Raw genomic sequence first — 13,795 nt, 5'->3', positions numbered from 1 at the left:
ATGTAATTACTTCCTCACTATAAATGCATTGTATTAAGATTTCCTAGAATTATAGACAGAAGGAGGCCTTTCTCTTTGTGCTGATTCTTTTGTAGAGCCAGCCAAAATGTAAATATTTATCCAACTCTCTTTGTACATTGCTATTGAAGCTGCTTCCACAATCCTTTAAGACACTGCATTCCAAACCACTGATTCTAACTTATTCCTGATGTCATCTCCCCTTAAATCTGAGCTCTTCCTGCCACTGGAAACAGTCTCTTATTTACTGTATTCAAATCATGATTTGGAAGGTTTCAATCAAATCTTTTCTCATCTAAGGAAAAACTTTCAGCTACTCCAGTTTATCCACAGAAGTGAAGTTCCTCATTCCTGGTACTATTCCAGTCTCGTCAATCTCCTCTCCACTCTAAAGTCTTAACAATCTCCCTAATGTAGCATGCCAAAGCCCTTTAATTGTGCTTAGATTTGGTGGCAAGGCTATTACCAGGTAATTTGTCCAAATGGGTTTGAAAAATCCACATACACAGCATCAACCACACTACCTTCATCAACACTCTGCACTATTTGATCAAAGAACACAATCACATTAGTCAAACACTATTTATCTTGAAGAGATCCAGGCTAAGATTTATGGTTTCGCTCAAACTTTTCCAAATACCAATTTATTTTGATTTGAATTACTGTCACGTCACTGTTGCAGTGCACACTAACGCTAACAAAGTGAAGTGTGGTACCTGCTGCGATAAACAGAGCTACAAACCTTAAAGGGGATTCACTTTTGAATGAACAAACAAATAGGATTGAACAGAACACTTGGAAACCAGTCTGGTCTTTCAGCTGTTTCCTTAGCCAAATGACAGTAATGTGGCGTTGGAGTAGGGATTCTAAGCCCACAGCTCGTCCACGCCATTCACTTCCCTTCTTGTTTCATTTCTTCTTTTCTCTTCTCGTTTTGTTTTACTTCAATTTTATTTCACTTACCTCTTGGTGAAGAGCTTGGTCGTGACAACAGCATCGGTGGCAGCGAGTGGGCCGCACAGAGCAGACTTGTGGTGGTGGTGGTGGAGGCGATTTTGGGTTCCTGGCGATGTCTGTGTCCAGGGCAGATACATGGAGGCAGCAACTGAGACAAATTTGGGCCCATTAAGAGCCAACTGCATCAGCAGCAACTGCACCAGCAAGGTGGGCCCAAAACGAACTCATGGTGTCGGCAGAGTTGAGATTGGGCCAGCGTAGTGCCCGGCAACATCGGTGGCATCTGTATTGGCGAGGTCCGGTACGGATTCATAGTGGCATCCGTGGAGACGAAATGACACTGAAGAGTGGTGACTTTCATTCCAGCAGCAGCAACGCAGCGAAGGGATCGTGTACCAGGCCACCAGGTCCATGGCCCTTGAGGGAGTGCTTATCAAGGAGGACTGCAAAGTTAGACACTTTATTTCTTCATTTGTCTGCCCTTATATTGTAGTGTTTGGTTAACTTTTCTGTGTTTTAAGATAGTGCCAGAGAATGGTGATAATGTACAGTACTTTTCACTGTATTGTGTAACAAGGTACACATGGCAATAAATAAATAAATCCAATCAAATATCACATTTCCTAAGCTACGACAGGAACTTCAATTCAAACAAATTTCAACGGTTGGAAAACACTTTCAAATGTGGTGAACATTTCAAAGACTTTATAGAAAATTAAATCTTTCTTTCTTTTGTCCTAAACTCTAAACATAAATCCTAACCAGTGCTGAATAATATTTTTTGATCTAGCCTTATAAAGATTTCTTTAATCAAAGCATTCGTAGTGACATTTGGAAGATGGCCATTTGGCCGATCACATGGATGCCAGCTCTCAAGGTTCACTCCTCGTTCTCTTCTCACATAGACTTGCTAATCATGAATAGCTATTTAAAAAGCTTGAACACGATTTTACTATGACTTTTTAGTCATAGGAGCACAGATTGTACAACTGCATTAGTCGTAAATTTATTGGTTTTGTAATTGGTACAGAAGAAAATAAAGGCACACATAGCAAGGGTCTCTCTTCGCACTGGCTGCAGTAAACGTGTGTCTGATTTGAAAGTCAGAGCCCGATTTGACAACAGAGTGAGACTCCCTGGAGCATAAAGGTCTTGCCCGAACACCAACCTTATTACATACACGGCAGTTTAACAATCAGTGCCTATCCACAGGATAAGATCCAGGAGAGACAATATAAAATATTCAATCCTAAGTGGGGAACAGGAGCAGGGGGACCTGGGGCCATATACACACAAATTGCTGAAGGTGGCAGGACAGATTAAGAAAGCAGTTAATGAGGCACACAGGATCTATGGCTTTAAAAATAGGTGCTGAGAAAATAAACACAAATAAGTTATGATGAGCCTTAAAGGTGTCTGCTTCATTCTCAGCTGAAGTCTTATTGTCCATTTTCAGATAGCATACATTAGGGAAGATCCTAAAACATTAGAAAGAGTGGAAAAATAATTTGTGATGATAGTTCCAGCATGATGTACTTCAGTTACTTGGGTAGATTGGAGAAACAGGGGCTGTCACTTTACAAAGAGAAAATTGAGAGGAGATTAGATAGGAAGCAGTCATAACCATCTGGGATTTGGACAGAGCAGTTGTTCCCATTGGTGACTATGTTCAGAACCAGAGAACATTGATTTTAAGTTGCTTGTTACAGAAACTGAGGGGATTGGAGGGGAAAAACCTTTTTTTTTAAAATGCACTGAGTGGTTAGGATTCGGAATGCTCTGCCTGGGAGGGTGATGGAGGCAGTTTCAATCGACGTCCCATTCCCTTTTGAACACTATTACATGAAAAGAAAAAGAAAAGCAAGGGTACAGAGGATTGGCCGGGAAGTGGGTCTAGCGAAGTTGATATTAAAGAGACCTGTGCATGAGAGAACATTAAATCTTTAAACAGGTATTTACATTTTTCATTGCTTGAACAGTTGTTCAAATTTGCCACTGCCTGATTCAGAAATACAGAATAATTGTATTTTTATTTCTAAAGGTGCTTCTTTAAAGAACGAGAATACCTTTTCAATACAATTTCTAAATTTTGAATCAATTTCTTCCTTTAATATGAGCTCGTTTCACACAAGAGAACTCCTTTCCAAATAGAGTTTCATCCAAATATTACTATCGAATTGTAGTTAAATATTTAACCCAAATCTTGGGCCAAATTGTAAAGTGGTGTTTATGTGGGGAATGAGCTGGCTCAATTCCTTCTCCTAGTCATTCCCCTTGCTGGATCTTTTTTGTTCCTTACTTCTCCTGAACCAACAACTTACCCTCTCATTAAAACAATAATTCTTTAATGGACTAGAATTACCACTCCCAGCCCGACTACCTTTACAACATATCCCTATTTGTGGATTAGGCAAGTGATTGCTGACAGCTATTTCACTGTAGGATACATCATATCTCAGACTTTTCTTGGCTCATAAATGCAAGTGTTGCAAGCATGTGGTCAGCCTACCTGGACTCTCCAGGAATTCTCCACATTCATTAAAATGGTATGTTTTTGTTTAAAATTTAGAAAATGTAAAATTAAATGTATTTTAATGTGACTACTTCAATAGGTAAGTGAAAGTGGAATAACTTAATGTGTGAAGTACATCAGTAATGTCACTCATTACAATGGATAACAAGTTGCTTGGATTGAGTTACCAGTTTGACATTTAACTGAGGTTAAAATGACTGCATAAACTGTGGGAGCAAAGTTCAAGCAGCTCATAACCATTGTATAAACTCTTAAGAATTGTACTATGGTCTTGGAAACACTCAAGAACTCGATACATTATTTGTTGAAATATGTAGCATGAAATTCAGTGTTCTCTTTGAAATAGTCTGAGAGTCTTTTCTGCAATAAACATTCTCTTCTGATATGACATCAGTAGTCACATTAGTGATTAGAAAGAGCTACTCAAAGTACCGTATTACTGCCTCGGCTTTGAAAAAGGGATCGAAATGGATTTCACTCCATTTAGATTTATTTGTTCTTAATCCACTTTATGCAATGGCATTCTGAAACTGCCTATTTCAAATTCGGGAGTTCATGCCACTTATGAACAACACCTTCACTACCTAGTTATTAAGATGGGTGAAATACCTCTTAATGAAAAAATAGCAGGATGTTTTATCCTGCCACCCACTCCTCATCCCACCATAATTACTGTACTTTCTCAGAAATTGTACCATCTCAAATGAAAGGCATTCCTGAGAGATCAATGAGTGCTTTCCTGCACCCATATGATTCTGCTTAGACAAATTACAGGTACCAGAGATTGTACATCTGTGATCACACATCAAGTCACAGTTCCACCATCGTGCACCCAGCAATTCAAAACTGAATCCCCTGTGAATCTTACATTTGAACACTGCCTGTGTTGTGCATCATGCATTTGGACTCCCCATTGTGTCAGCCTGCTTTATAAAAAAAATGCTCCCGTTGTGTATCCTGTATTTTTTTTAACAAGTGTCCCATTGTGTAACTGCACTTAAATATTGTACCTATTGTGCAGCCTGTGTTTGTGCACTGTTCCTATCATGAGTCCTGTGTCTGACATTTGCAATCCATTGTGTGAACATATATCTTACTTCAATTCTGACATGCAATCTCTATTTAAAAATGCAACATCAAAATCACTTCTAAAATGATTTTACTTTTCATCTCTGGTGTCCAAACATATTACTTTTGCTCAAGTATGCTGTTTCTTGAACCAAATAGTGGCGATTGCTTATCAATAAGCCAAAGTCAGACATTGATAGGTAATAGCTGTGAACTATGTGTGTTTGTTTTTGATTTCCTACAGATCTGTAAATTATTCAAGTGCCACACAATGAATTTTGATTTATTTTGACAGTTTATAAGAACAGGAAGAAAATGAATCCTAGCAAACAGTCTGCTTTTCATGCAGAGAGATTCCTAACAGCTAAGTCCATAAAAAGTCAGGTATAAGTTTGCACATAATACAGTTACTAACACTCCTCTACCCCCCCCCCCCCCTCCATCCAGCTACACTGTCTGAGGTCTGCAGACCGGTTCTCTTTAATAGCAGCAGTCAAATAAATATGAAGAAATCATGCCTTTGATGGTTCCATCATGAAAACTTTCCAATCAAACTTTAATAGATGCTGCACAGAAAATCAGGAACAGTTTAAGAACATAGTACGTGCTGCCTGAAATTTTATGACAGTTTCAAACTATCACTTACATATCCAGAGCCAGCAAACAGAAAAAGAAAGGAACACTGCCTCATTAAATATAATAAACTATCTGGATAGTGCAGTAATGGAAACCATCTCCTGTTTTACTCAGTCAGCCAAAATTAAGATATGGGTTTAGATATATCTAAGCTCTTCAGGGCTAGGTATTTGCACATTCCCTCAGCTTCTGACAGAAAATTGACAAATAGGTTAGTAACCTGCTGTAACAATTTACTTGTCGATTCCAAGTCAAAATTATAGACTGCTATGAATCACAAGACGTGTTTAGATGTTCAACCCTCTGCGTACATTAAATGACTTACAGGAGAGGTAGAAATTGCAGAAATGCGTTTAAAAATAAAAGTCAAATCTAGATCTGGGCGGCTTTAAAGTTTTGTTTTTGTTCCATTAGAAGTACGCAACGAGAATTCAATTTCTTAATACGGGGTAGGTGCATGTTGCTTTTAATTGAAATACAGACCCAGAGAGACCCGACTAGATGAAGTGAAATCTACTTACATATGCACGTGGGGTGGCTGAAAGCGACTCTGGTTAATGTTGTAATGAGTGAAAGCCTGAGTTGGGTTGGAGCTGTACTCGTCCACCGTGATGGTAATTTTCCCCTGCGAAGGAATTCCATGAGCCATCATCCCGTGCTCGACAAAATCCATTTACAACTTTCCTTCGGTAGATGTTAGGCAGCACATTGTGGGACGGTTGTTCTTGTACGTGTCCAGCCTTCCAACCGGGAAAATAGTTGCCAAATTAAATTATAAAGAGAGTCTTTTTTTAAAAAAATGCGCAATTCTAGAAAGAAAAAAAAACAATTTGTAAATTGGGCGACTTACAGAAAAATTAAATCAAAATAAGTTTACGAGGGGGAAGAGGCGTTTAACAGATTAGATATCCAGTAATTTCCAGAATTAGAAGAACATGTTTCCCTTTAAAATTATTGCTAACCCAAAATACGGTTAAATAAAATTGCTCATTGCAAGTAATGTATTTTTCCTAAATGCAATTTGTCCAGACTGTAAATTATCCCAGTGATTCTAAAGCCGACTCCAATTGAGAATAACACGGCTGGGTACTGTCTGTGTCAAAATTTATACCCAGACGTGTCAGGAAACAGGCTCAAGTACATGAACTTGGGACGAAAGAGATCATTCCATGCTGTGAAACCCATTCACCCCCAACCAATATTTTAAAACAAAATAGCACGACTCCATGTAAATAAATCTCTCAACGTAAATATTATTTTAAAACATCCAGCACAGGGTTTGGGTGAGATAGACCCCACTTGCTTGTTGGACCTGAACTCCAAGAGGCGAGGAGATGCTAAGAAAGCCAGTCTGATCTGCTTCCTTTGCCTGGCCTCTGGTCTCCTGCCTTGACACCCGCTTGGTAGCGAGAGAGAGATTCCTCACTTGCCACTGCTCCGCAGCATCCCCTCTTCCAAACGTCATTCATTCCCTCAGCTAACCCCACTGCCGTCACTCATTCAGGTTCTCTCTTTTTTACCTCCACGAATATCTAATTCAACACACGAGAGCAGCTCACCATGCAAAGCCCCCTCTAACATCATTACTTAAACTGTATTGAGAGGCTCAAATGTTTCTCCCTTCTCTTGATCTATGTGTTTTATTGATAATTTGCAAAATGCAAAATAAATGACATTAATTAATGCAGGGTGCCTGTAATTTATCACTCTCAATCTGTAGCCAGTTTTATAAAACAAAAAAGAAATCCCTCCCTTTCGCCTAATATTTGACAAATCTAGGCCGCTCAGATGTTTACAAATATCCATGCACTCAAAGCTTCGCAAATTGTTGCAAAATTGTTTTTTAATAGATACATTGACATAAAGATCAATAGTTCAAATTGAGCTTTTTGCGCCTAAATTACCTGCATCAACACCGAACTCGGTTGCAATTTTGCTGAAATTAAATAACAATGCTGAAATTGTTTTTGTTCTAAAAACGAGTGTGTACGGGGGTGTGGGGGAAGAGAGAGAGAGGAAATCAAACGGCGAAGGGAGGTGTAAGAGGTCAGTAATTGCACTTTGTATGAGATCCTGATCTTGCCTTTTGTGCGGTAGGTTAGAGAAAGAGCAAAAAAAAATACACGCACACAAGAGCCCGGCCTTCGTCGCAGTTGCTTAAAAAGATCGCAACCATGAAAAAAGACGTGTGTTAAAAAAAATTAACCAGGCAAAAGCGAAATTATTACCCCACACCCCTCCCCTCCTCTCCTCCCCCCCCAAACACACCGGTTAAACAGGGAGAGTTTATATCTGACACTAACAAGACCTCGAGAGCGTTGCAATTTCTCAGAACTATTAAATCCGATACATTCGCTTTTTTGGCAGCACAACGTTCGAAAATAAAAGGTTCAGTTCAAGCCATTCTGTTTCTCTCCCGCGCTGTAATGGCAAGGCACCTCTAACCCAGCAGCGCCGACCCGGGCTTTTGTGGTTGATTCCCTTCCCCTTCCCTCTCTCCCTCCCTTTCCTTTCTTTCTCTCCCTCCTTTCCCCCTCTCTTCCTCATTCCTTCCTTCCCCAGTTTCCCTTTTCTCTAACGCACAAGGTCTCTGTTTTTGCTTTTACACACACACACAAACATAAAGATTACCTCGGTTTGTGTTTTTTTTAGTGTGTTTGTGTGTTGTGGTTGACTCGGGAATCCAGGATTGTCCTTTTCGGGTCTTCACAGGAGTCGATCCATCAATGCGGAGAGTGGGGGGGGGGGGGGTGAAGAAGGAGAATAAAGGGAGTGATGGGTTTGGGGGTGAAGGAAGGGGAAGGGAGGTGGGGGTACGGAGAGGGAGGGGGAGACAGAGAGAAAGAGATTGACCGCGGAATGTCTGCCTGGAGAGCAAAAGGTGGGCAGGCAGAGGGGGGGAGGAAGGGCACTGGGTTTAAAGGTGAGCTATCCTTGTTTTCTGCTCTCTTCCCTCCCCAGGGCTCGAACCTCCGACCCACCGGCAACCGGGAGCTGATGGCAGCGAAGCCTCGCTTTCGACCTTCGCTCGGGTCAGTGCTCCCGCAGGAGGAGCATAGGGAGGGAAGGAGGGAGCGGTGCAACCAAAAAAAAGAGGGGTGGCAGAGAAAGAGCCAAAGGGGCGGTGGGGAAAGGGTTAGGTCATTGACAGACAAGGGAAAGCAAAGCAGAAAAGCAAAGGAACTCTGCAGGGAACATCAAAGAAGGCGCTGACATATAATACCCACAGAGCAGAATTCTTGTTATATATTTGATTCTATATAAAGATCATATTATATACAACTATTCTCTTAAAACAACTTTGGAAGTCATTTTTTAAAAAAACTTTTCACGTGTTTGTGCTCAAAATCTACTTTTCTCGTTGGGGGTCTCGGTGTAAGTGTACTTCTTTGGATGGCTTTCCCCTTTTCGTGTAAATCAAATAAAAAGGGAATCAGAGCGATTGGATATGAGCAAAAGGAGAGAAAGACAGACAGGGCTACTGCGAGTGGCGGGAAAGGAGAGTGAAACAAATGAGGTCACAATTAATTTGTTCCTCAGTAACTCAGCTCTGATAAATGGATCTTAATTTTGTGATGCTCACTCGCGTCATAGTGCCTGCAGCGTCAATATTTGCTGGGTTTATTATGTACGTGTGGCCGGAGGGGGAGGGTGGAAGGGTTCGGGTTGGGGGCTGTGTGGTCTGTTAACCCCTTGGAAGCCGGGTGAATTTTCACAACACGCCCAGCGGATGCTCATAGCCGAAAAAAAAGAGGCGATGGTCTAGTTGAAGGGGTTTAAATGGAAGCGTGTAGGACAAGTGAAATAGGCAATGGACAGGTGGGGGACTGAGGGGTGGAAGAGGGCTCAGGAGAAGGGAGTGTGCAGCATGTGGATGGAGACAGAGTTGGGGGCAGATTGAGATAAGGGGAAATGTTGATACCACCCACACGCAGGTCACTCCCCTCTCCTGAGCCCTCTTCCAGTGCTAGAGAGAGCATTGAGAGGAAGGTGGAGTTCTAAGGGATGGGTGAGCACTGCTGCATTATTCGGTACTCATCATGTATCTCAAAAATGACAATAATTTTACGCAGAAAACACACCATGGCACGGAGAAAACATGGATGCACACAGAACAAATTCATCACCTTTGCAAACTAAAGTCTTGGAAATCATGCAGGGATGATCCTGCAGACACTCTGCGTATTGAAATTGAGTCCACAATTATTATTTCCAAGTGCACACATTACTGTGAATCCTCTGTCAATGTTTTAAAGCTGGCTTCCAGCTGCAACTTGCTTGGTTCAAGAATATGAGAGGTGATAGTCCATGAGCTGACTCTCAGCATTGCCGCTTTAATAACAACAAAAATTGCTGAAACACTCAGCAGGTCAAGCAGCAGTTGGAGAGAGGAAGTGCAGGTTAAAAATGTTGCAGGTTTGCAACTGCTTTTTCACATTTTCCTTATCACAGCTGTAAAATTGTATACTCAAGAGAAACTAGACCCACTGAAAAGGGGAGCCAGATTATGTCGAATGAATGCTATATTAATATTTTCCTTTGCACCTCTTCAGTAACCTAACTGAGAAATGCACAATGGAGAGAGTAGAGCCATTGTTTCACAGTAACAAAATACGTTACACTCTAATTGGGTGGGATTTCAAATTTTATAAACATTGCTATGGGAAATTAGATCCCACAGTATGTTGTATTTCATCATTCCAATGACTCACTCTGACTGCAACACTTTAATTTATGCATCAGCTTTGATATATTCAGGACATGCCACAGTACTTTACAGTCAATGAATTACTTCACATTGCAAAGTCACTGTGGTAATGTAGGGACATACCTCATGGGAGGGTGAACTCTGAGGAGGATGCAGAGTTGCTTCAGTGTAATTTGGACAAGTTGCAAGAGTGGGAAAATGGACGGCAGATGAAGTATAATCTCAATAAATGTGAGGTTATCCACTTCAGTAGCAAGAACGAGAAAATATATTATTATCTGAATGATAGTAGGTTGGGAAAAGGGGACATGCAATGAGATCTTGTTTCCTTATGTACCAGTTGCTAAAAGTAAGTGTGCAGGTGCAGCAGAAAAAGACAAATGGTATGTTGGCCTTCATAGAGAGAGGATTCGAGTACATGAGCAGGGACGTCTTGCTGCAATTATACAGGGCTTTGGTGAGACACACCTGGAGTAATGCATGCAGTTTTGGTCTCCTCATCTGAGGAAGGATGTTCTGATTACAGTGGGAATACAACAATGGTTTATATTCCTGGGATGGAAGAACTAATGTAAGAAAAAAGTTAGCATTATATTCACTGGAGTTTATAAGAATGAGTGGGGAACTCAGAAAAACCTATAAATGTTTATCGGATTTGACAAGGTAAATGCAAGAAGGAACTCCCCAATGACAAGGAAATCCAAAACCTATGGTCCAAATTTAAGGATAAAAGGTTGGCTATTTAGGACTGAGGAGAATATGAGTACGAGGAGAAACTTCTTTACCCAGAGAGTGGTGAGCCATTGGAATTCTCTGACACAAAACATTTTCAGAAGGAGATAGAAGTAGTTCTTAGGGTTAAAATGATCAGAGTGTATGGGGAGTAAGTGTGAACAGGACATTGAGTTGGTGATTAGGCATGATTATAATGATTGGCAGAACAAGTTTCAAATAGCCTATGCCTGCATCCATTTTCTATGTTTCAGTGTTTCTACATAGGAGCAGTGTGCTCTGCAAAATCCCACAAAGAACAGTGATATAAATGGACAGAGCATGTGTTATAGTTGTTGATTGATGGGTAAATATCAGACAAGGAGAACTTCTCTTCACCTCTTCCAAGCAAGATTGTGGTAGCTTTTGAATCCATCTGCCAAGACAAATAGGGAATCTTAATGTTTCATCTCAATGATAACACCAGTTTGTTGGAACCAGAATAATTCTTGTGCTCAGTTCTTTGGAGTGAGACTTGAATCCACAACTATTTTACTGAGCAAGTGATGGTCAAGCATATCTTCAGACCCAGAAAGTTTCCACCTTGTGTTAGAAAATGACAACTGAATTGGAAGTTAATTTATTTTATGGGAAACTCAACAACAAGGTAAGGTCTCGGATTGTGAGATGTGGATTGAATTTCCTGATGACATCAGAGACAGGGCCTTATGGCTCATAACATTCAAGCTAATATCGAAATAAGAGTCATTCAAAATGACTTTCTCGTTCTCTTCTTATGGTCCTGTAGATTAGTCTGTTTCAAATACTTATCCAATTTTCTTTCAAACAACACAGTGGTCTCGCTTTCAACTCTTTCCATGCATCAATTACCCTCGGTACAAACAATTATTTCTTCTTCACTCTCCTTTCTGTAAGTTTGAGGTCACTGAGTTTTCTCCACCAACTTTCCAACCAAGAAAATAGTAATTTTACAGTCACCTAAACAAAGACCATTGGAATTTGTAATAACATTTTAACTGAGATATTTAAAATAATCAAGAAAATTGACAAGGTATATAGAAAACTGATCTTGAGACAGACTACTGGAAGGAGATAGACAGCTTTGTGGCACAGTCTAAAGATAACAATCTCTCCCTCAATGTTAGCAAAAATGAAGGACCTGATCATCAACTTCAGAATGCAAAGTGGAGGACATGCCCCTGTGTATCAATGGTGCTGAGGTAGAGATGGTTGACAGCTTCAAGTTCTTAGGAGTAACCATCACCAACAATTTTTTCTGGTCATCTATGTTGATGTTACAGTCAAGAAAGCACACCATTGCCTGTACTTCCTCAGAAGGCTAAGGAAATTCAGCATGTCCACAATGACTCCTAACAATTTTTATAGCTTAACCATAGAAAACATCCTATCCAGATACACCACAGTGTGGTATGGCAACTGCTCTACCCGTGACCGCAAGAAATTACAGAGAGTTGTGAATGCAGTTCAGACCATCATGAAAACCAGTCTTCCATCCATAGACTCTGTCTATACTTCCTGCTGGCTCAGAAAAGCAGCCAACATAATCATAGATCCCTCCCACCCTGGTAATATTCTCTTCTATCCTCTTCCATTGGGCAGAAGATATAAAAATTTGTAAACACGTACCAATAGATTTGATTGCTTAAAAATAGATTTTGATCTGCTTCCCTGCTTAGGAACAGACCTCTCATATATTATAGTTTCTCTGCACCTTCTCTGTAAATATAACACTATATTGTGCATTCTGTTGTATTATTCTGATTAACTTATGTAAGGTACGAGTTGTCTGGTGAGCACGCAAAATAGTATTTTTCACTGTATCTTGGTACATGCGTCTATAATAAATCAAATCAAAAATTATCATAGCATTTGAGCAAAGACTGGTAAAAAAACAAATCCAGGTGAAATATTATCATGTAGAAACATATAGGAATATGAAACACACTCCCCAAAGGGTATATGATCACTTTGAATGTTCAAAGGGGAGCTAGACATTTTGTTGGGGCATAATGGTCATAACAAATATAAGAGTTAAGCGCACAGAGTGAGCAAACACATAACACATTCGTGGATCATAAAAGGAAAGAAAGACTTGCATTTATCCACCAGCCATCAAACAACTCAAACACTGTGCAATCAATAAAGAACTTTTGAAGTGTAATCAATGTTGTAATGCAGGAAACATAACAGTCAATTTGTGCTCAGCAAGATTCCACAAATAGCAATGATAAATAACCGGATTTTCTATTTTAGTTACATTGGCATAAATGTTAGACAAAACCCATCTGCCCTTCCTTGAATAGTTTCATGGAATTATTTGCATCTGGCTAAGAGACCAGATAGACTGTCACTTAACTCTTTTCAAGTGCCCTCCATTTGGATCAGGAACAAAGCACACTCCAAAGCAACTCTCTCACTGTCACAGGACATTTAATATTTTTATTGCTCATTGTATTTTTCGTAAATATTTCTTTCCACATTTCTGAAAGCTTTTAGTTATATTTACTTTTCAAAAGAATGGTTTATTTTCTCCATTCTCTCAGGCAAATTTCTTTTCAAAATGACTCCAATGGAGTTGTGCTGGCCCAAGCACATCGGAGTCATTAATCAGACTTAGACCACAGCACTCTTCTCCAGCAATTATTCTGCTCAAGTATGTCCGTTTGTGGGGCAGGGTGAGGGTTTAGCAAGAATGCCTCCAGCCAACTTACCACAGGAGCACCACGGCCAGTAACTGGAGAGGTCACTGTGGTCCTAATTTTTAATGTTGACAAGCTGTGAATTTTCCCTTGATATCATAGTTGTAGCAAGTAGGAAAATCTCAGGTGGCTGCCTTGTGTCAAACCTAAAGTCACTTCTGTGACATCAGTAATTGTGTTAAAGTTGTTTTACGCTGCAAAATCCTTGGAAGGTGTGAGCGTGGCAAGGCTTTCAATTGTAACTTGCACACTGAAGGAGCAATTCCGCTGCTGCCACTCGCTTGCCTTTTCCCTGCAGGCCTGTAAATATTGCCTTTTAAAATAATGATCCAAACTCCCTTCTGAGAATCTCAATTGAGAATCTCAATGTCACTATTACATTCTCAGACAATGCCTTTCCAAACCCAATCATCCAGATTTGCC

At 40.2% G+C, this 13,795-nt stretch overlaps 1 protein-coding gene across 3 annotated transcripts in view; it reads right to left on the bottom strand.

The window, feature by feature from the left end:
- The window catches only part of LOC122557703 (metallophosphoesterase MPPED2), a 192,961-nt gene extending 184,640 nt beyond the window's left edge, over window positions 1-8,321 (bottom strand). Inside the window, exons 1-2 of one of the 3 annotated variants that reach the window (XM_043705579.2) lie at window positions 7,844-8,321; window positions 5,734-6,021 (exon numbers count right to left, since the gene is read on the bottom strand). In XM_043705579.2, the coding sequence (XP_043561514.1) occupies window positions 5,734-5,885 (152 nt within the window). In that variant the 5' untranslated portion in view covers window positions 5,886-6,021; window positions 7,844-8,321. Of the gene's footprint in view, window positions 1-5,733; window positions 6,022-6,524; window positions 6,546-7,116; window positions 7,271-7,843 lie in introns of those variants that run through there. The other 2 variants (XM_043705581.2, XM_043705580.2) reach the window with 2 other exon arrangements.
- Window positions 8,322-13,795: the final 5,474 nt, after the last annotated feature.

The sequence above is a fragment of the Chiloscyllium plagiosum genome, unplaced genomic scaffold, assembly GCF_037043375.1.
Source record: "Chiloscyllium plagiosum isolate Xiang-an unplaced genomic scaffold, Cpla_swu_hap1 HiC_scaffold_18, whole genome shotgun sequence".
NCBI lineage: Eukaryota > Metazoa > Chordata > Chondrichthyes > Orectolobiformes > Hemiscylliidae > Chiloscyllium > Chiloscyllium plagiosum.
This window is presented reverse-complemented; position numbering and strand designations above follow the sequence as displayed.